At 42.1% G+C, this 22,931-nt stretch overlaps 1 protein-coding gene across 3 annotated transcripts in view; it reads left to right on the top strand.

Annotated features, from left to right (window-relative positions):
- Positions 1–383: 383 nt before the first annotated feature.
- GPBP1L1 (GC-rich promoter binding protein 1 like 1) overlaps positions 384–22,931 on the top strand; it is a 462,270-nt gene continuing 439,722 nt past the window's right edge. For 2 of the 3 annotated variants that reach the window (XM_085602876.1, XM_085602874.1), the window contains exons 1-3: positions 384–562; positions 3,622–4,661; positions 5,399–5,518. In XM_085602876.1, the coding sequence (XP_085459002.1) occupies positions 5,459–5,518 (60 nt within the window). In that variant the 5' untranslated portion in view covers positions 384–562; positions 3,622–4,661; positions 5,399–5,458. Of the gene's footprint in view, positions 652–3,621; positions 4,662–5,398; positions 5,519–22,931 lie in introns of all 3 variants that reach the window. The other variant, XM_085602875.1, reaches the window with a different exon arrangement.

Raw genomic sequence — 22,931 nt, 5'->3', positions numbered from 1 at the left:
CCACGGCCCCGCGAAAAAAGCTCCTTGCGATCTAACAGTCCGACGGCCTGTCGCTTTCTGTTCTCAGCTCGCCGCCTCATCCTGCATGCTTGTCGGTTCTTCCTCCGTGGAACACGCACTACCACAGAAATAGCAAAACAAGGCCTGGGGGCGTGGCCAAGGCCCAACGGCCACCTTCATCTCAGGTAAACAGAAACCTGACAGAAGCTGGAGGCACGCCCCCTGAAGACATTGGACGGGGATATGTTTACCTAGATCTAACGTCACTGACGCGCGCGCCGAGTGTTTGGGATAGGAGGTGGGGCGAGCGTCGGCGCGTGCGTGGTCGGATGACAGGCAGAGTAGGTAGACGAGCGTGAGTGAGACGCATAGTAAAATCTCGTGTCGTCATCACGTCAGTGTTGGCGTCGCGCGTGGTGTGTGCTGCTTCGTCTCGCGGGAAGGGGGGGGAACCGGAGGAGAATAGTACGCCGCCATCTTAGGCCACACGGAGCGGAGGGGGCGGAGTAGGTATCGGACCTGTGAGTCTAGAACCCCGGATTGCGGAGCATGCACTATAGCGGTGAGTGCTGAGGCAACTGGGGTTATACACTTGGGCCCTAGCTGAGCTGTCTATTGGGGAGGCGGCGGGATGCACAGTGCTGGCTCAAGGTGAGGGTTTAGGCGTATGGTGGGGGGCCTGTCAGTGTCATGTTGCAATCTGTGCGATGCACAGGGGTTGTGCATTGAGCGCAACGGGGGCACGGCGTGTTGCAGCTCTCCGGGATTCTTAAAGGGTTTAGGATGCACGATCCTCTTCCTGGGACGGAACTGGGCCGTTCTTGGGGCCTGGGAGTTAAGTGTGAACTGGACCTGAGATAGGGGGCGGGATCTCAGGGTCTGCTTGTGTTTTTTAGACGGGGCCTTGGAGTCTCCTCGGGTGGGTGGGCAGGCAGCAACGGTTCTGCTACTGTTTAAGAAACCCTATGATCACTGAGGGAAGGACGGTCCGCATGTAGTAACCATAGCCCAGGCACACGGTAGGGGGGGGGGGCATCCGTGCAGGTAGTGTGTTCACACAGAGCATGCCAACCAAGATAAGTAGAGGTTCGCGCATTTCTCCGCGGGAGTCAAGGCGGCATGCAGTTGTTTCCCCCTGCACGCCTTAGGTTTTTAAAGGTACAGTGCAGCAACTTGACGACAGCACGCGCTCGCCTTAACAGTTTATATATCATATCTGCGCACTGCTTGTGGCTGGCCCCTTCTGCGCGCCGCTATCACTGTTAGTGTCTCTTTGCAACGCGCGGACTCCTAGCTCTTTCCCTCCAGGAAGCCTGACTGCATTGTTCTGCCGATCGAGGCACTCCAAAATATTCTTGAACCCCGCCCCCTGCGTCTATAAAACACCCGAGCCTTCACTTCCACATTTAGCTGGTTAGACTCCTTACAGCAGATGTCCCGCTCCGATTTGACAATATTCGTGTAGTTTTGTTCGATGTTCAGCCTTAGAATAATGTAACATGTCTCCGTTTCCTGAATGTTTTTTTATAGGTTAGAATGCCAGGGTGTGTAAAATTGGGTTCACAAACTCAGATTTGAAACTTTTCTTTGACTTTTTATTGTTTTATAAAGCCACCGAGTGTTTTTATGACTTTCTCATACTTTGTACGTTTTTTCTATTTTCAGTCTGCTTATTTTTATTTAATGCTACACTGCGCTCTCAAATCTTTTGAAAACAGTAATCGTTATAGAGAATCAGGTGTCCTTTTAACCATACTTGTAGGCTTATTCAGAAATATTGTTCTAATATCGCCCACTTTGACATTTTTCCCCTTCTCATGCACTATGTTGGTATCTTGGACACTGAATAATAATATCCAGCATTTGTAAAGCGCGCAGCTACCTCAGGCGAGGTGTCCCGGCGCTGGGGGCCGGTAATGTGGCCCGGTGCTGTTAACACTTGGATTGCCCTACTCCTTCACTGGTTGCTTGTGGACATGCAGACGACGGAACACCCCGTGGGAATTCGCTTCCTCCACTCACAGTACCATTCTGGTCTATGAGCCCTAAGTTCCCACAGCTTTCTATCTTTGGGTTTAGTGAGTGCATACTTTTGCCAAACGGATTGTACCGCTTCCTCCCTGGGAGTAGTTTTACGGTTATTACTCCTGCACCTAAACATGGCAGCAGCCGGAGTAAGAATAGTCTGAACTCCATGCTCTGTGTTCTTTATTGACGGTTGGCACAGGGCCTGTGGGCTCCACCAGTGGCCTTGATTACTTTGCCCTTGTTTCTACAGTTGCTCACTTAAAGTATGCGGTTTCGTAGTGTTTGTTGCTGACTGTCACCACTCAGGTTTCTGAGGCAGTTTTGTATCCTACTCTCTACTCCTGTTTTTTTACTCCGCCGCCACATTAAATATGCAGCTGCATAATTTAATACGTTGTGTATTGCACTACATGTTTTAAAACCCAGTTCTTCCAAGTACCCTACAGCTGTCACTTGTACTGTCAGATTGCCGCAGTTGCTTTGATGCGGAGTGTGCTAGACGAGGGCGCAGGCCTTTAGGGGAGCTTTGAGCTTTACTCCTGTGTGTCAGATGTTCACGTGCTACTCGACCTATCGGGAGTGCATCATGCGTCACACCCTGCTCACTCGCATTTACTTCCAAGCACTCCAGACGCCCAAGGCTCATCACTGCAGAATATGCACCTCATGAATGCGTGACTGGAGCCCTTCACAATTGAAAGGGAGTGGCCTGTCAGGGTAGATAGTTAAACCACCATTGAGAATACTTATCTCTGCATGTACTGTAATAGAATTTATATAGCGCTTACTACCCTTGACGAGGCGTCGAAGTGCTTTTTGGGCGAGTCGCACGCTACCCCGGAACCCATAAAAGGATTAGTGTTGGGTTAGTATAGTGAAATATGAAAATGTACATTCATTTTAATATTTATCATGGACACGGTCATCATGATGGGGACCAAGATTTTAAGAGTAGATAAATAATACAATTGTTAAATGAATAGGAGTTGAAATTCAAAGCTCAGATAAGTCTAACTGATAATTAAATATTAGAGTTACTTGGAAGTACAATGGGATTACCTCGTTTCTTTCAGTCTTTGTTTCCGGGCTGGTCAGTAAAGATCTGCTTAGTCTACTGATTGAAGATAGTGAGAACAAATTAAGGCAGGGAGCGTGGAAGAGGAAGTTGCACCACCACCGTTTAAAAAAAAAAAAAAAAAAAAAGTTTGTCTACCCTTTTCGTGCTGTGCAATCCCAATACCTTCCACGAGAATAAAACATACTAGAAATGCATATCTAAATGTTCTTCCCTGATTCTTCACCTGTTCAGGTTTAAGTGAATTCTCATTTCTTTCATTCAACAAGGTTTATTGGGTTTTGCACGCTTCCATTTTCTTAGCGAATACATCGAATGTGATTTGATAATGTGATACTTGCTTAACTTTGCCCAAACATTTTCTTTTCAAGTGGTATTTTGATGTCGTCCTAGATCTTTTAGTGGCGGTGCACTTTGATAAGCACGTTTGATGGGATACATAAGGCTGTTGTAAAGATGAATATCCTTATTACAATGGACACATAAATCAACTAATTGCTTTTCTTTCTTTTTTTCAGCGAATGGCATATATGCAAGAAAAACGTTTCAGTTGAAATGCAGCTATCCTGAGAACTTGTGACCCTGAAACAAATCGTTTTACTACTGTGACCTGGAATTTATTTCCTTTTCTGGATGTTGTGACCTGGAAGTGGAATCTTTTTTTCTGGATGTTGTGACCAGGAGGCTATTTTTTCCTTGATGTTACCTCAGGAAGTGGAATGTTTCTCACTGTTGTGAATTGCATGCGGATTCCTTTTCCTCAATGAGCTACGATTTCCAACGAAAGTCCTTTCTTTGCTAAAATGCCAGCAGATGGGAGAGACAACGAGTAGAAAGGAATGAGCATCTTAAATTGCGAGCATCAATTTTATCCGCATTTTTATAATAGGTTTCACTAACAACCTACGTGGCTTACACCATGTGCAAAGTATTTAATTATCAGTTAAGAAACTAAAGATGGAATAATTTCTCAAAGGGTTAATTCTAATTTTAACACTCACAGGAATAACATGAAGACGCTGTACGGCTAAAAATGGAACCCATGTTTTAAGGCATCCAGTTGAGCGCCATATGACGGGAAGAAATACATATGCTTGATTTTTCTTAAAGAAAGGAAACTTCCAGGCTTATGCTCGTTTTCATCGTGCGTAACCTGGGGCCCACTGGCCGCAAATGCCCTTCAATGTTGGATGCTATTAAGGTAATGTGAACCAAACTGGATTCAGTGCTGCTGCAGTAAAGAAAATGGGATTTTAATGAAGTGATCGTGGCAGACCTTTTTCTTTTCCTTTGTGAGACAATTACCTTTTCGGGTATACTTTTTTCTTCTCCTATATTTGGAAATTGGGAAAGATGTGCAGTTGAAGGAATAAGGAGGTGTGGCTGGCACACAGTGCAGCTCCAGGTGCATCAGTGGATACCAGACCTCCTTGAAGACGCTCAATATTGTTTACCCTCTTGAGGAAGCTGGTAGATTTGGCATCTCCTTCAGCAGAAAGGAAGAACTATACATTGTGGACCACATTGAAAGAAACTGGAAGAAAGAGGGACATACTGGGTAAAGTTCTTTTTTCACATTTCTCAGTCTAGCATGTTTTGCTATTTGAACTGAGCATTTGAGAATCCAATAGGTCTCACATTCACTGGTGCTTTCTGGCTGTCACTATTGCCTTTGCCAATGCCAGGAGCTTTTTTTAGTCCACTATCATTGGTAAACCCAGTAGCGGCGATTGGTTATTCCACTGTATAGAAAACAATATGCAAATATTGTTTTCTGTACTTTGCAGCTGTCACCACGTTTCAGGAGTCGTCTTGAAAGTACAGAACCATTTAAAAAAAATTATTTCGATGTTGTCTAGATGACCTTCACTCTGCGTTACATTGGCGCATTTTACAGTGTGTATTACCAGCAGGTGCTGGCTGGGCTAGACTACCAGTGGATCACCTCAATTTTTACTTGTGGGTCATAGATAACGTTAATACATTTAAATTGGTGGGTAGTAATACATGTTAATATCACCATACACCTACTGTGGTAGCAAACACTTTATACTGATGCCACTGAAACATCTTTATCAAGGGTACTGCGGTTTCTGTGTGTTTTACATACGTTTTGCAGTGTGTGTTTGTACTGTTGTAATTCTCTTCAGTCACACTGAGTGTTTGATTGTGCTGGGTTCTAATCCTTGTAATTTCTTGTCCAAGATTGGAATCTGGTGGCTTCTAGTCGGGTGTTTTTCACTTGTTCTTGAAAGCCTGTCTTTAAAAAAAAAATGTATATATATTTTTTTGCAGCTGCCTATGTGGAAATGAGGTTTGATGCCTCAGTTTACTAACCAGACGCACTGGACCTAAATGGCGCAACATGACTTTGTTCCTGCCTGGCTTAATTTCTCAACGCCGCAGTCCACTAAGGTAATAATCTTCAAACTTGTATTTATGTTCTGGATGACACTTTATTACTGAGTCCTAGTGCATGACTATTGTGTAAATGAGCTGCCCATGGGTGGCTGATCATTTTAGTAATGAATCAAGTAAGAATGGACCACTTGTCCAGTGTTACCAAGGTCTTGTCGGTTGTTTCCGTCATAAAAAGACCCTCATACATCTACACAGGTCGAGAGCGGTATATTTTCAATTTCCGCCATTAGTGTACTGTTTCAGCATCATCATAGGGTCATTTTTTCGTAAAATACTGACCTCCACCTGGAGGAAGACCTTTTTGGTACTGACAGTAGTGGTCAGAGATAAGAGTGAGTGTGTGCTCGTGATGAAGTGAGAGAAATAAAATGATAAAATCCCCAAGTCACTTTTAACCTCAATAATTTATTAGGAGGCAGTGATTGGGAAGTTAAAAAGATAGGGTCGTGCGTTTAGAATGAGTAACTTATCGTACGCACTTCTGGTTGGTCAACATGTTTCAGCCCTCTGTACAATCTTGGGGCTTTCGTCAGGACCGGATTGTGTGTGTAGAAACTACTTCGTTCTGCACAGAATGGTGTACTCACCACTCTAAATTTTGGGAGGTCAGATCAATTGTATCTGTACCTAGAAGGGAAAAATAGAAAAGACATTGCAGTGGTACATGAAATCTTAAACATGTAGTATTTAAATTTGAAAACTGCTGGAACAGTGTTACTTGAACTTCCACATTGGGAATGAGTATAGCGCAGCGTTGTGCGTATGATAAATATTTATCATTAACGAAGAAAGTTAACATGGCGGTGCGGTTTAAATTTACAGGAGTAAGTATCAAAATATCTCAGATCGATTATATAGATGGTGATGTGCGCATGTATCTTAATCATACATGTTCATCTCGTTTTACATCAATTGGCTTACCGATGTCAATGCAAGGCCAAAATCTCAGGTTTCGTGTTTCGCTCGAATATCTGAGTTATCGAGGGTAATGGGTATTTCAATCCTGTACAGTCATCTTGTTTTACATCAAGTGGCTTATATCTAGGTTACGTATCTCTGGTATATCATGAAAGTCGCTCAAATATCTGAGTCATCAAGGGTAAAGGGCCGTTAGTAACTACCGAACACCTAAAGTAAATGAAAGGTTCCGCGCATTCTATGAATGCGAGGGTGCTTTTGAACAATGAATGGAACTTATTCCTCTTAAACATTGTCGATGAGACCCATTAGGGAGCAAGTGTAGTTGTTAATGAAACGCCTACGGTGTAGCATTACTACTGAGGTGTAGTGTATCAAAAGTTATCTCTCAAACAAAGCAGTTATATTAAGCGAGTGAACAGAAGAGCAGCTATTTTTATTTTGTTCGCGCGTTTTTTGTGTGATGTCATTCCACGAAAGGTGTTATCCTCTGTGTGCGTTAAGGGATGTGCGTTATTTATGCGCAGAGATTATGTTAACACAAAAATAATACACAAATAATATAAAAATAACGACAGACTTCCGAGAATTTTCGGAGACACACAGATATCTTGTTCAGTCATGAGGTTTGGTGGTATTCTTTACCTTAAGCGCTCGGTCAATACGCTTCATGGAGTCACCAGCAGGCTCTAGAATGTTAAGTTCATTCTAAGGGAAAGAATAGACATTATCGTGTCTTACTTGGAACTCTATAGAGTCGTCCGAGAGGTCTCTTTATTCGTGGTTCTCACCCGTTACTTCTTCGTAATCCACTTGTGCTGCCTCTTGCTACGGTGCTCCGTATGACGCGGGTGCCGGTCTCGGTTCGTTTATCATCCCGGTCATGGTGAAAAGTAACAAAGGACTTCTGTGTAGTTGGTTGGCATTAATGGTTGGCGTGATGTTGGTAGTTTTGGACTCTCTATTTCTCATAGTTGCCGATAAGAGTTACTATTATTTAAATAGAAGGAAATCATCACTGGAATTTTGAATTATAAATTTTATCAGACTAAGACTTCAATGTGTATTGCTGGAACAAATGTATATATATTGTCCTATTGGGGTAAAATTTGCGAAGTTCACATTAAAATGTGAGGAGGGTACAGCTTGTAGTGTGGTTGTCGATAATGTTCTCTCGCAAAGTCTGTTTGGATTCAGTTAAGTTCTTGTTGAGACTAGTCAGTATTGACATTTTGTTAATAGACAGGACTGTCTAGTCAGGTGAGAGCCAAATTGTTTTTAACTCACTTGGATGGACATTCCAACTAGCTCAAAATAAAATTGAAATCTTTTGGTCAACCACGGTAAATGACTGCATCAGTCGGGATAATAACTTTTTGAATGGAGCTATTATGCTTTGGAGTTCTAGGTCTTCAAGAGAGAGTATGCCACGGGATATTATCGTTCATCCCTCCTGTGTGTGTGTGGAGGCGATAAATCCAACGTTGTTCTTTTTCATAAAGAATCTTCTCTGCATTGTAGGATTTGGTTTTCAAAGTCTCCAGGACTACCCATTTTAGGTCATCAGGATCATGATTTTGTTCAATATAATGATTGCTCATTTTCGTGGTGATGCGTTTACAGGTTATGTTGCTCCTGTGTTCGCAGATACGAACCTTCACTTTTCGGCAAGTCATCCCTATATATTTGAGACCACAGGGACATACAATCATGTAAATTACATGTGTGGTGTTGCAGTTCGTATGGTGACGTAACGTCCAAGTGAGATTAGGTAACAGTTGTAGTGTTTTTGTTGTTTTTGTAAGTTTGCAGACTGAACACGATCCGCATGGGTAGTGTCCTGTTACTGGGTTGAGGTTCCAGAGGGTAGTTAAAGTTACTTCCTGTTTGGTGGTTGTGGGTCTTGTGTGTACAAGAATGTCTTTAATATTCTGCGTTTGTCTATTGGCAAAACGTGGCTTAGGCCAGTGTAGATTATTGGATGTTAAAATTCTCCAGTTTTTGTTGATTATTTTTTTTCACAGTATTTGTGAATGTGCAATAAGTGGTTACACATGTCAGTAAATCTACTGGATCCTCTCGTTGAGCTGATTCAAGTAAGCTCTCTCTGGGCTGGTTCCTTGTCCTCTTTTGACACTTTTTGATGATCTTCATAGGGTAGTCTCTGAATTCTAATTTGTGTTCCAGAGTTGCTGCTTGGATCTTATAATCTGTTAGTTTACTACAGTTCCGCTTCAATCGTAAAAATTGGCTGTAGGGTAGATTTTCCCTCAGCGGTCTGGGATGGAAACTGTTGTACGACAGGATACTGTTTCTAGCTGTTGGTTTGTAAAACGTTTTTGTTTGTAAAGTGTTGTTCTCAGAGAAAATAGTAACGTCCAGGAAGTCTATTCTCTTATTGTTTGAGGAGTAAGTGAACTTGAGGCACTCATCTCTCGTATTGATCCAGGTCATGAAATCCTCTAGCGTTTCTTGTGTCTCTTCCCAGATTAGTAGGATGTCGTCAATATACCTACGCCAGAATTTCATCCGGTCTAGGAAAGGGTTGGCAGGGTTTTGTATCCATTGTTGTTCGAAAGTGCTGACATACAGACCTGCTACACTGGGCGCGAATGTACTGCCCATGGAAGTACTGTGTCGTTGGGCGTAGAGGGTCCCTTCATATTCAAAAAAATTCTCCGTAAGGGCCATCTTACAACATTCCAAAACGAACTCCGAGACCACCCTATGAAGATCATCAAAAAGTGTCAAAAGAGGGCAAGGAACCAGCCCAGAGAGCTTACTTGAATCAGCTCAACGAGAGGATCCAGTAGATTTACTGACATGTTTAACCACTTATTGCACATTCACAAATACTGTGAAAAAAATAATCAACAAAAACTGGAGAATTTAAACATCCAATAATCTACACTGGCCTAAGCCACGTTTTGCCAATAGACGAACGCAGAATATTAAAGACATTCTTGTACACACAAGATCCACAACCACCAAACAGGAAGTAACTTTAACTACCCTCTGGAACCTCAACCCAGTAACAGGACACTACCCATGCGGATCGTGTTCAGTCTGCAAACTTACAAAAACACTACAACTGTTACCCAATCTCACTTGGACGTTACGTCACCATACGCACTGCAACACCACACATGTAATTTACATGATTGTATGTCCCTGTGGTCTAAAATATATAGGGATGACTTGCCGAAAAGTGAAGGTTCGTATCTGCAAACACAGGAGCAACATAACCTGTAAACGCATCACCACGAAAATGAGCAATCATTATATTGAACAAAATCATGATCCTGATGACCTAAAATGGGTAGTCCTGGAGACTTTGAAAACCAAATCCTACAATGCAGAGAAGATTCTTTATGAAAAAGAACAGCGTTGGATTTATCGCCTCCACACAGACACAGGAGGGATGAACGATAATATCCCGTGGCATACTCTCTCTTGAAGACCTAGAACTCCAAAGCATAATAGCTCCATTCAAAAAGTTATTATCCCGACTGATGCAGTCATTTACCGTGGGTGACCAAAAGATTTCAATTTTAATTTTGAGCTAGTTGGAATGTCCATCCAAGTGAGTTAAAAACAATTTGGCTCTCACCTGACTTGACAGTCCTGTCTATTAACAAAATGTCAATACTGACTAGTCTCAACAAGAACTTAACTGAATCCAAACAGACTTTGCGAGAGAACATTATCGACAACCACACTACAAGCTGTACCCTCCTCACATTTTAATGTGAACTTCGCAAAGTTTACCCCAATAGGACAATATATATACATTTGTTCCAGCAATACACATTGAAGTCTTAGTCTGATAAAATTTATAATTCAAAATTCCAGTGATGATTTCCTTCTATTTAAATAATAGTAACTCTTATCGGCAACTATGAGAAATAGAGAGTCCAAAACTACCAACATCACGCCAACCATTAATGCCAACCAACGACACAGAAGTCCTTTGTTACTTTTCACCATGACCGGGATGATAAACGAACCGAGACCGGTACCCGCGTCATACGGAGCACCGTAGCAAGAGGCAGCACAAGGGTATTACGAAGAAGTAACGGGTGAGAACCACGAATAAAGAGACCTCTCTGACGACTCTATAGAGTTCCAAGTAAGACACGATAATGTCTATTCTTTCCCTTAGAATGAACTTAACATTCTAGAGCCTGCTGGTGACTCCATGAAGCGTATTGACCAAGCACTTAAGGTAAAGAATACCACCAAACCTCATGACTGAACAAGATATCTGTGCGTCTCCGAAAATTCTCGGAAGTCTGTCTGTCGTTATTTTTATATTATTTGTGTATTATTTTTGTGTTAACATAATCTCTGCGCATAAATAAAGCACATCCCTTAACGCACACAGAGGATAACACCTCTCGTGGAATGACATCACACAAAAAACGCGCGAACAAAATAAAAATAGCTGCTCTTCTGTTCACTCGCTTAATATAACGGCTTTGTTTGAGACATAACTTTTGATACACTACACCCCAGTAGTAATGCTACACCGTAGGCGTTTCATTAACAACTACACTTGCTCCCTAATGGGTCTCACGACAATGTTGTTTTTTAAGAGGAATAAGTTCCATTCATTGTTCAAAAGCACCCTCGCATTCATAGAATGCGCGGAACCTTTCATTTCATTTAGGTGTTCGGTAGTTACTAACGGCCCTTTACCCTTGATGACTCAGATATTCGAGCGACTTTCATGATATACCAGAGATACGTAACCTAGATATAAGCCACTTGATGTAAAACAAGATGACTGTACATGATTGAAATACCCATTACCCTCGATAACTCAGATATTCGAGCGAAACACGAAACCTGAGATTTTGGCCTTGCATTGACATCGGTAAGCCAATTGATGTAAAAGAAGATGAACATGTATGATTAAGATACATGCGCACATCACCATCTATATAATCGATCTGAGATATTTTGATACTTACTCCTGTAAATTTAAACCGCACCGCCATGTTAACTTTCTTCGTTAATGATAAATATTTATCATACGCACAACGCTGCGCTATACTCATTCCCAATGTGGAAGTTCAAGTAACACTGTTCCAGCAGTTTTCAAATTTAAATACTACATGTTTAAGATTTCATGTACCACTGCAATGTCTTTTCTATTTTTCCCTTCTAGGTACAGATACAATTGATCTGACCTCCCAAAATTTAGAGTGGTGAGTACACCATTCTGTGCAGAACGAAGTAGTTTCTACACACACAATCCGGTCCTGACGAAAGCCCCAAGATTGTACAGAGGGCTGAAACATGTTGACCAACCAGAAGTGCGTACGATAAGTTACTCATTCTAAACGCACGACCCTATCTTTTTAACTTCCCAATCACTGCCTCCTAATAAACTATTGAGGTTAAAAGTGACTTAGGGATTTTATCATTTTATTTCTCTCACTTCATCACGAGCACACACTCACTCTTATCTCTGACCACTACTGTCAGTACCAAAAAGGTCTTCCTCCAGGTGGAGGTCAGCATTTTACGAAAAAATGACCCTATGATGATGCTGAAACAGTACACTAATGGCGGAAATTGAAAATATACCGCCCTCGACCCTCTGGTCTTTTTATGACGGAAACAACCGACAAGACCTTGGTAACACAGGACAAGTGGTCCATTCTTACTTGATTCATAACTAACGTTTGGAAGCCGGATGGACCTCCGCTTCTTTTTGCCTCTATTTGATTACAATATATTGATCATTTTAGTAATCTTTACTCCACTTCTCAGTTAGATTTAATCTACCCAAATTTAGTTGTAGATGACTTCTCATTCCTCTTTCTCGTCTTTCGCATTTGAGATCACGGAGATTGGGATAGCTATTTAAAGGCGCTTGCGAGGTTAGGCCCTCTGGCTCTGATGGGCGCCCAGTGACATGTACAATAAAATATTGATTTATGGGCCTCGTTATTGACAGGTTTTTAAGGGCAGCAACAGTGAGCAAGCTACCTGTATTCTTGTCCCGTCTGTCTTCGTTCCTGTTTTTAAAAAGGCTGGAGAGGCAGATCCCGCTTTGTCTGACCATCTCTCTTGGATTCCATTGTGGAAGTGGTGGGTAGAGTCCTTTTGGCAACACTGGAATGTTGGTTTCAGGTGTTCTCTAGTCTTTCTGATTTCCAGTTTCCTTTTCACCAATGATTGGGCACAATTGGTTGGTACCTGAACGTGTTCCTAGTAACCAACGGTCCGTTCTTCCAGTGTTTATGGACCTCCGTAGCGTTTAAAATGTTTTAAGTAGTCCGATCTTTGGTCCGTAATGTCATCTATGAGCGTTGAGGACTTCATTCTGTAATTTAACAGTCAGCTGCCTACAGATATTTCTGCTTGCAACGTCTATGGGTCTAGTGGGGAATGTAATGACTCCCTTATGATCTGGAGACTAATTACCGTGCTTCCTTACGCCGATGATGCCGTCCTGATAGCAAGAATGGCAATTATGCTCCAGAAACTACCTGATTTTCATATCCGTTTCACGAATCGCCCAGAGCTCCAAACAAATTTGGTTAAAATGTCATTATGGTTTGTTAGTCCTGTGCTATAAAAACATGCACACATTCTATCAGTTAAACTCCGTAGTTAATATGCCCCTTTAAAAAAAATTTTTTTAATTTTATAATTGGTGGTTTCTATTGATTGGTGTTTCACTAGGCGTCTCCTTTGAACAGTCGGACAGCAGCAGTTCGAAAGGTCGCTTAAAATCAGAATTTGTTGGTCTCAATATTAGGCTGAAAACCACTTAAAACGGTTTCAATTTACCAAAGGAAGTGCTTGTTTGGCGATTTATGGGACAGGCGTTTGAGGCTGTATAGATTTGAGTGGTTTACATTCAATAGAGAATGCTTTCTTAATAAGCTTGTTGGCTGTTCACTCTCACTTGCCATTCGGAATTGGGAGTTACCTATTTGGTGGATTTAATTCAATCATGTCCTTTAGCGTTAAGGTTGCTTATTGGGATTAAGTAGGAGATAAGTTTTAATTTAATGGTTAAGGTTGCTTATTGGGATTAAGTAGGAGATAAGTTTTAATTTAATGATGCATGATTGAATGACTATATCTTATAGACAGAGTATTCGTGGCAGCATTCTGTCCATCTTAAGTCTTTTGTCAGACCTCTTTCAATTGCTTTATCCGGACCGCCTTTTCAAGTAAATGTACAATAAAGTAACATGTAAATTAATTATTGAACATTTGTAAAAGAAAAAATAAATAAATAACTGAGCGGGATGGACTCACGTTTTCCCAGGACTGGGTTGATAAAATATGAGCGAGGTTGCCTATAAAACTTGCAAAACATGAGAAATTGGATGTTATTCGGGGGGGGAGGGGAGACACAGTAGCAGCCACAGGAACCACGGTTCTATTGCCAGTAGACAGAATAACAGGCTCAGCCTGATAGGTAAAAATGATGATCACTATTTGTTATGAATGCATGGTAAGATTCAGTGCATAGTACCTTTTTTTTAACAAGAAATACCCACAAACTGACTTCTGAGATTGGGCGGAATGTGTGTTTCGTATCTCTGAAGGCTAGAAATTCCTTTCTTGTCCACTCTATATCTTTCTTGGTCAAAGAAGCAAGGCTACTAAAAAATCTCTTGGTGCCCTGTAGCAGTAAAAGCATTCTTTACATATTTAAGTCTGGGTTTTCATTGACCTGCCCACCCTCTATTTTTGCCCTATTACGTTTAGGCTGAAGATTTACCCAGATAGAAATCCATCTGATTATTGGTCAGAAAGACAATACATTAGCAAGGTATGGTAAGTCTTAACTCCTGATGTGTGATATATGCAGAAATAATGTTCGGAAGACACAACAGACATTGTGTGAAAAGATTTTCCACAATTTGGAGAGAAAAGATCACTAGTGTAAGCCATGGCAGACATAAACATAGCCTGATACATTTTTATCACGGTTTTCACTGGCTTACTCCCTAATTTAATGGCAAAACCAGAAAGTCCCTTAATAGAATTTAAGAGAATTTTTCTTGGCAGCTAACAACGGGTCCCAAATACTCTGAATCATTTTGTCCTATGGCAACCAGGGTACACCTGTCAGCCTAAAAAAAAAAAAAGAAAACCTGTCAGTATAACAGATTTAGGTCATGTTCACGTATGTTCTCCTGTTACTGAAGGTTGCCCAAACTGGAGGTTCTGAGACATATAGATCAGCTGGAATCTTATCAGGACCCGAGGTTTAACTCTTAGACAGGTGATAAATTGCCTCCCGCACTTCTCCAGGATGGAAAAAATATTCGAAGTGATGTTGAAGTGTGTATACTTTGAATGATGCAGTAATGTAAATGCGACAAATTCCGCAAGTCTTCTTTGTAGCTTATTCTTTCCTCTCTTCTACTAATACCATGGAACCATATCTTACTCATGTAATTGATACTCAACACTTAGCTTTGCTAACAAGTTTTTGCTTAAACATTGTTTATTTTTTAGTTACTTATCCTTGATTGGCTTCTTGAAGGAGTGGTCATCTTGCCTGTGCATTTTATACAGTCCGAGAAGACCCTTATAAGTACCTCTATTGCATATTATTAGTATCAAACAATCTTAACTCTTTTGCAACAAGTGTCTATATATTTTTTTTCCCTCACTATCTTATGGTTCTTTTTATTCAACAGACTGTTAGTAACAATTGCCATACATTCCTCCCAATACCCTTACATGGGCCTCCTAATTCTGTTGTAGATAATATTCTCCAAAAACAGTCTCTAAGATATGTCAGCATGCAATATGTAATGGCTGTTTTGTAGAAAATGAAATGTGTTCTGATGTCTTAACAGTTAACTCTTTTTATAGCATTTATTTTTGTCGGTTATTTATTTTGTCTCTGTACATAAAGAATTTTTACTAACTGATTAGCTACCGTTCGAATTGTGAGAGGGAATCTGGTACAAGGACCAAACAGGTCAATTTTTTGAGGAAGAGATGCATAGTTTTTCTGCTGTTTCCTCAAGCTTTGCAAGGAATGTGAGAAACTGATACAGCAAACAGCATGGTTGACATTCCACTGGTGGTGGTGGATCAGGTGTGTTGCTTCTAAAACATATTTAAATGAAGTCATGCTCTTCAATTAAACATTACATGTTTAAATGCATACCAAGAGGTACGAGTGCCACCCAGGTATTGGTTGGAATGAATTTGTGGAAATATTAAACGCAACCCACAGATCCTGCTTGTGCTTTATTTATTATTCTTCAACTTGTTATGGAACTCTTAGGCTGCTTTGGAAAGTTCTACCTCTCCTTTCATGGTCCAATCCTTGGTGATTTCCTGTTTGGACCATGGCAGCTCCCTGTATCTGAGAGCACCTAAATCAACAATAAGGAAACTTCAAGTTGTTAAGAACTGTGCTGCTTAACATCCCCAAAACCCAGTTGGCCAAGCCGGGACTGTAGACCTTACACTATCTGCCAATTTCGGAAAGAATACACCTGTGTATAGCACATAAGACTCTTTTGGGGAAAAACACTCTAATCAATGGCTCTCATCACTTTTTATCACCCCAGGAAATGCCTTTGCTCTGCTAATCTGAATTTAGACGCAATTCACAAAATTAGAAGGCTAAAGAGTGGAGGTAGGTCCTTTTCTTACAATCTAGCTAGACTGTGAAACACCCTTCTCCTGCATCTTCGCTCAGACTCTCCATCTTCCCTTTTCGAAAGCTTCTTAAAACCTGGCTGTTTTACAGTGCTTTTCCGTGAGCCATCAAGTCCCCGCCCCCGCCTATGCTGCTAAATCTGGGATGCCTTAGGGTAGCTATGTGCGCAAATACGGTTACATTAAATTAGCCACCAAATGCCACCTTCAAACTACCAGACTTGCATGGAAGCAATCCGTTCATGAGTCTAGCTATCGAAGACACATTGAATTTTCTGCCTTCCAGCTCTTCCGTAGTTGTATGTACGTTCAGACATCCAGTCGTTTTTAGGTCTCGCGCCTAGCGTTGCACTGCGCAGCAGTGCTCGCGCAGTGCAAGACATTTAGTAGGTAAAAACGGGGATGCGGAGCAGACCTAGGAATGGCACACACACAAAGCCATCACGCAATAGGCCAAAGGCGGGCGCATTGCTCAGCCCATGGCCTATTGGTGTCTATTACGCGCTTTGTGCGCGTAATAGACAGCGCGTAATAGACACCAATAGGCCATGTGGTTTCAATTATCGTGCCCAGACACGAGCGCGGTAATTGAAAGCACGTGGGTCGCAGGGGGGTGCGCGCACACCAATCGTGCGTGCGAGAGCAGCTAGTTTCCTTTGGCAATAAATGTTTTCAGACTCAACCCAACCATGCAGTGAAGCTTCTTTTCACACAAATCCGGACATCTGTGTAGCAACGAGGCGAGAGAAGACCATGCACACCCTCACCGAGCAATTCCTGCGTAAACTGGAGACCCAAATTCAGGTACAGAGGTGTGCAGAGTTCCATAGGCGGAAAGATGAGCACCTAAAATGCTCTAGAGGGTCAGTTTATATCCAGTCCTAGGGACAGAGCTGACTTTTCTTAATACCATGTCTAATTCAAAGAACTGCATTAAACTTCTGGAGTGACAAATCGGAGAAACGTATTATCCTCTGCTCTATTATGCTATGTTTCCTTTTGTTCATTACCAGTCGACCATACACATCACAAAGTGTAGGGTGGGCAGCTAGTCCAATAATTCTCCACGGTACGCCCCCCCCCCCAGGCCAGTTGCCCTGGCCCCAGTACTTGTCTAAGTGACTCTCTGTCCACGACGCACCCGGACGTGCTGCAACAGGTTTCATTTTAGTTACTTGCAAAAAAAAAAATATAGTCCTCCCTCTGGATCATGATTTAAAGCCAGACAATGCACTTCACTTAAAAAAATTAAGAAGCAGTGCAGGAAGACATGCAAGGACATGGGAGACTGCTAACTCTGGCCACCACCTACCATTGGGGGCCCCAAACAAACACGAGGAATCCCAACCTGAACACTCTGTCACACATACAGTAAAAGCACGTATGCGCACACTCCACATACAATAAGGAAGAAAAAAAAAGGAAGAATGTTGGGCTGATCCATAACATACTATTCAAAATTATCAGGAGGAGCCCACAGGCAGCCTTCCCAGGGAGGTTCAGTTAAAAGGGACTATACCATACAATTTAAAACTAGCTGCCACCGTTAGTAAAACTATGGTCTGGAGATGGGGAAATAAGCGATCCAGCCTAAAAGAATAACCCCTGGGATCTAAAACTGTGTAGGGATTGCTTTACCATTGCTGTTTATCTGTAGGATTCTGAAAACATTTTTAATGTACTACAGCTTTACAGCTCACAACCGGGGACTATACTGGTGGATAAGGGCCTTTTACCTGAGTTTTATAAAAAAGTGAAGGGGCTTTTAAAGGGCAATATAGACCTTGGCAGCGGGTAATAATGCTATATTGAAAGATTCCACCCAATGAGGATAGAATGTTCTCAATTAAAAAGGGGGAAACAGAAAGATAAACACTGGACCTAAAAATCTATATCAGCCGTTATTATTACTTTGGAATCTTGGGAGCTTGACTGAAAACAATAGTGTGCCAACGTAAAAAAACAAAAAAAAACTTTTTAAATGAATCTGCCCCAAATTGAAAAACAAGCATTTACAATGCAATAGGTCTCGCATTACTGAAAGCTTGAGCGCTTGGCATTGTATTATAATGTGCAACGCCAATAGCTCAAACTTTTATTATTGCGAGACCTATTGCATTGCAAATGCTTGTTGTATTTGGATGCTAGAAGGTTTCATGAGAATAGGAGATTAAAGATTTCCACTTTTTTTTTCTTGGCTTGTTTACTTTTTGATGGTCCACGGGTGCTGCTTGTACAGTCCCTTTTCTCTGACCACCATCTCCACCCCAAGTTCACTGAGCACAGCCTTTAAAATGCATGTGTACCGTAGCCTAACAATATAAGGGAGTTTAACCAAGCATTCAGTTTTCTAAATACCACTGTGTGAAAGAAATGTAATTGAGGGCCACTCTGGCAAACTCTCAGCTCATCAACCCTGCCAAAGCTGTCCCCCATATTCTGTGATGACGTGCTTTTAATATGTGCAATGGTTTTGTGGCTCTTCGGTTCGAAGGTAAATGGCATTGTTGTTCCTTCTTTCTCATGAGTGGGGATCTAAGCCCTAAAGTTCAATCTGTTTGCTTCGTTTGTTTTCTGTTTGAACTTGTGAATTTCTGCATTGAGGCGCACAGAGTACTAGACAAGTAAATAATACATTTTTGTGGATCCTGTTAATATGCGTGGTGCATAAGCAAATTTGACTTATTTAAAACTTTTTATATAGTGCGAACATGACCACGGGGGTATCCGGGCGCTTTACAGTAAATAAGTCGGGGAAGGATACAGAGCAACCAAACAAAAAAACAATCTTAACAGTCTCGTAAAGCAAGGCGTCCTAGGGAGCAATGGAAGCAATGAGTTCAGGCAAAAGTTTCTACGTCAATGTTTATACTTCTAGAAAGGAAGTATAGGGATAAAGCCTATGTTACGAACATGGTCACAGGGGGAGTTGTAGTCCATTACCATATATCAGTTGCAAGCGGTATGAAGCGGCGGTATTAGAGGACTGAGAGATCGGCAAGACAATCTTCATATACTCCGACCGGCAAGAGTGTCATCTAGCGACTTAGAAGCTCCATTACAATGGTAAGAGTTTCTTCATCCGTATCAATTTAACTTCCAATTTGAAAAGGGCCGTAGAGGGATTCAACCTGACTAGAGGGGGTAAGGCGTTCCAGATCTTTGGGGCAATACCTGAAAAGCTCAATTGTACTTATTTTTAATTTTTAAATTTTTGTGGTTTGAGCAGTAATGTGCTGGCACTTCTCAAGGATCTAGATCCACCTCAGAGCTCCAACCTTTGAGCGAGGTACATTGGTGTATTGAAATAATTGGCTTTATGTGCCATACATGCAATTTTTAATTGTATCCTAGCTTCGTAAGGGAGCCAATTTAGGGATATCAGCTCTGGCGTGATTGTATTTTTTTAAGCCCGTTATGAGCTGGGTAGCCCGAGAGGGGCAGTCTGCGCTCTAGGAAGGCCACGAAGGGTTGCACTTCCATATTCCAGCTTGGAGATCACTAAGGCTTTCACCGCAGGCTTTAAGTCATGTGAAGGGAGGAAAGGTTTTATTTTCCTTTAAGAGGCTGAGTTGGAAGTTCGCTCCTTTAGTGAGTTTACTGATATGTTTCTGCATGTTCCGACTCTTGTCCGGCATTATTCCCAATGAGCTTGTGGAATCAATGATGCGTGGCACGCAATTTAGAAATTTTTCAATGACTGTGGACTGCTTGGGAGGTGTGATTAGGAGGAATTCAGTATTTAGAGCGTTGAGCTTCAGGTGGTTCCGTGTCAACCAGCTTTGTGTGTTCAGTAAGACTGAGTTGAGGGACCTGATGTCTTCAGGGCAGGCGACCTTCATGTACAGTTGGGTTTCATCGGCGTACATGTGATAGTGAATGCTGGATGATTTCAAGATTTCTGTTAAAGGCTCCATAAACGGGTTGAAGAGAGTGGGTGAGAGCATAGATCCCTGTAGAACCCCCAGGGTGACCAGTGAAGGATGAGATGGGGACTGGTTCCCCTTAAAGCTTTGGGTTCTATTGTGGTGGAATGAGAAAAACCAGTGTAGTACAGGCCCAGAAAGCCCCATCCTGTGTACCGAGATGTCAATTAGGTTGTCGTGTTTAATAGTATCAAAAGTTAATGAGAGTTCAAGGAGGATCAATAGGCAAGATTAGTTTTGATCTAGCAATCTTAGCGCATCGTCTACAATGTGAGTGAGAGCAGTTTCTGTGCTATGACCATGGCGGAAACCGTATTGAAACTGGTCCAGGAGACTTAATTGTTCAATGTGGTCACAAAGCTGGACATGCCCACATTTCTCCAGGGGCTTTGCCAATGTGGGAATGTTAGAAATTGGGCGAAAGTTGTGTAGGTCAGAGGGATCTGCGGGTGGTTTCTTTAGAATGGGGGTAACCTGCCAAGATTTTAGGCACTCCGGAATAACACCTTGCGGAAGTGATACAGCAAACAAATGATGGATGGAACGCTGACAATGCAAACATTCTCCCCCAGTTTAGACCCGACCATATGCAAATCAGTCTTTGGCCCTGTGCCCTATGGGAACAGTCCAGACCGCACTGCCAGGCCAGGTCCTCCCTGGACCGAAAACAAGCATCCTGGGACCGGTTTCAGGGTATGTCACCCTTCTTCTGCCAGGCTAGCTTGAATCTAGTGGCACAGTGAGCAAGGGACCCATGTCTGGGCATACCCATCCCACTTAGGGCGAAAAGTGTTACAGCAAATAAATGATGTACGGAATGCTGACTATGCAAACATTCTCCCCCAGTCAAGATCTGGGTTAAATCCATCGTTCTTTTGGCTGGGTCCAAACTGGGGTGGTGAGCGAAATAATGATGGATTTAACTCAGATCCTTGTGACTGGGGGTGAATGTTTGCATTGTCCAGCATTCCGCCCATCAATTCTTTCTTTTGCATATGTTGCCCTAAGTGGTAAGGTTATGCCCAGACGTGGGTCCTGTGCTCACTACACCTCTGGATTCAAGCTAGCCCGTCTGATGAAGGGTGATGCCCTGAAACCGGTCCCAGGATGCTTGTTTTCTGTGCAGGGAGGACCTGCTTTGCAGTTCGGGCTGGACTGTTCCCACAAGGAACAGTGTCAAGACTGATTTGCATATGTCTGGGTACAAAATGGGGTGGTGTGGGGAGCAAAAGAACAATGGATTTAACCCAGATTCTTGTGACTGGGGGTGAATGTTTGCATTGTCCTTCAATTGTTTGTTTTGCACCTTGCAGAAGTAAAGCATTGACAATCCTCTTCCAGAGTGGGAGTAAGGAGGCTCTGATATCTCAGATGAAGTTCGATGGCAAAAGGGTTGTTGAAATGGTTAGATGGTTTCAGAGTGGCTAGAGTTTTGCATATAGTACTCTCATCCAAAGTTTTGAAAATGCTCCAAGAGGCGTTGTTTTGGTGGGGGTGGGCAAGCCGACTGAGCAGGACGTCATCTGACCCAGTAGGAAGGAGGGTGTTAAGTGCAATCCCAAGGTGCTCTAAGGCTGAACGTAGTTCAACTTAGATTTTCGTAGTATTATCGAAGAAGAAGTCTGCAAATTCATCACAGTTAGGTTGCGGACCAAGCCCCATTGTGAAAAGGTTTGGTTGATTGTTTGATTGGAGCTTGATGAGCTCGAACAGCTTTTTTGGGCGTTTTTTTTGCATGCTCTAATTGAAGATGGTGGCTTTAGAGCATCTGATGCGTTTGTTATAGATATTTCTTACATATCTCAATTTGTTGAGCTGTTAATGGGAGGGAGAAGATCTCCACAGTCTTTCTGCTAGTCTCAGATTCCGTCTTTCAGTATTTAGACTATCGTCGTAGCAAGGTATGGAGGACTGTTTTAAGCTGCAGAGGCGCCATCTAGTCTGGAGCACTAGAGATGGAGCACTAGACATGGAGCATAATCAATGTATGTGGTTGGCGAAGACCTGGAAATTCACATTACACTAATTTCAACGTAAAGAGCCATACCATTGTACCTTTATACTCTGTACCATATCGCACCGTGAACGTTGTCACTGTGTAAGATATTTTACACTGGACCCACGTGCTGCTGCTGTAAGGTAATTTTGTAAGGCAGATTAATTACAAGCTACACTTCGATGCAATATTGACTTCTTTCTGTAAAGAAATCTTAGTCCAGCTTGGGTCCTGCTAGTAGGCCAGGTATGGTTCCCGAAGGCACAAATGTATATGGTCTTTTGTATCCAGTTAGTTAAGAATGCAAAACTGACATAAGTTGTTTCTAGTTCTAGCTTCTGAACTCCTTATATGATCATTCGATGAGACTTTGGCTCTGTTCCTGATTTAGGGCATTGAATCGTGCATTAACCCAGATTTTGCAGACCATCTTTGTAGAAGGGCATTGTGGGCTTTATAATGTGAGTTGCAAAGAACACTAATGCCATATCTGCGAAGTGGAACTGAAGTCCATTTTTCCAGTGTTGAGAAACTATTGTCCCTGGAGGACACCACTGATATTTTGCATCAGTAAGATGGGTGGGACCGGTTTCTCATTTCTGAATGTCTCCAGTGCTCACCCTGGTGTGCGTGTGTTTATTTTGGGCTGGAAGGGTAGCATGGGGAGTGTAGTGCTGTTTTTCCCTCTTTTTCCGTATTGTGTTTTTATTTTGGACCATACTCCTTTACTGTGGCACCATAGATGTCTGTTATTGATGATTTACAGCTTCTGACTGGTCACAACATACAGATACAGATACAAAATGAGCGATTCCTAGTGTACAGCAGCATTGTCCAGGAAAGTTTCCTCATTTAGTGTGAATTGACCAACATTTCTTTGTTGGTGAGTAAAAGAATGTTAACTTGCATT

The sequence above is a fragment of the Triturus cristatus genome, chromosome 4_2, assembly GCF_964204655.1.
Source record: "Triturus cristatus chromosome 4_2, aTriCri1.1, whole genome shotgun sequence".
Classification (NCBI taxonomy): domain Eukaryota; kingdom Metazoa; phylum Chordata; class Amphibia; order Caudata; family Salamandridae; genus Triturus; species Triturus cristatus.
The sequence above is the reverse complement of the archived record's forward strand: the minus strand, read 5'-3'. Positions and strand labels throughout refer to the sequence as shown.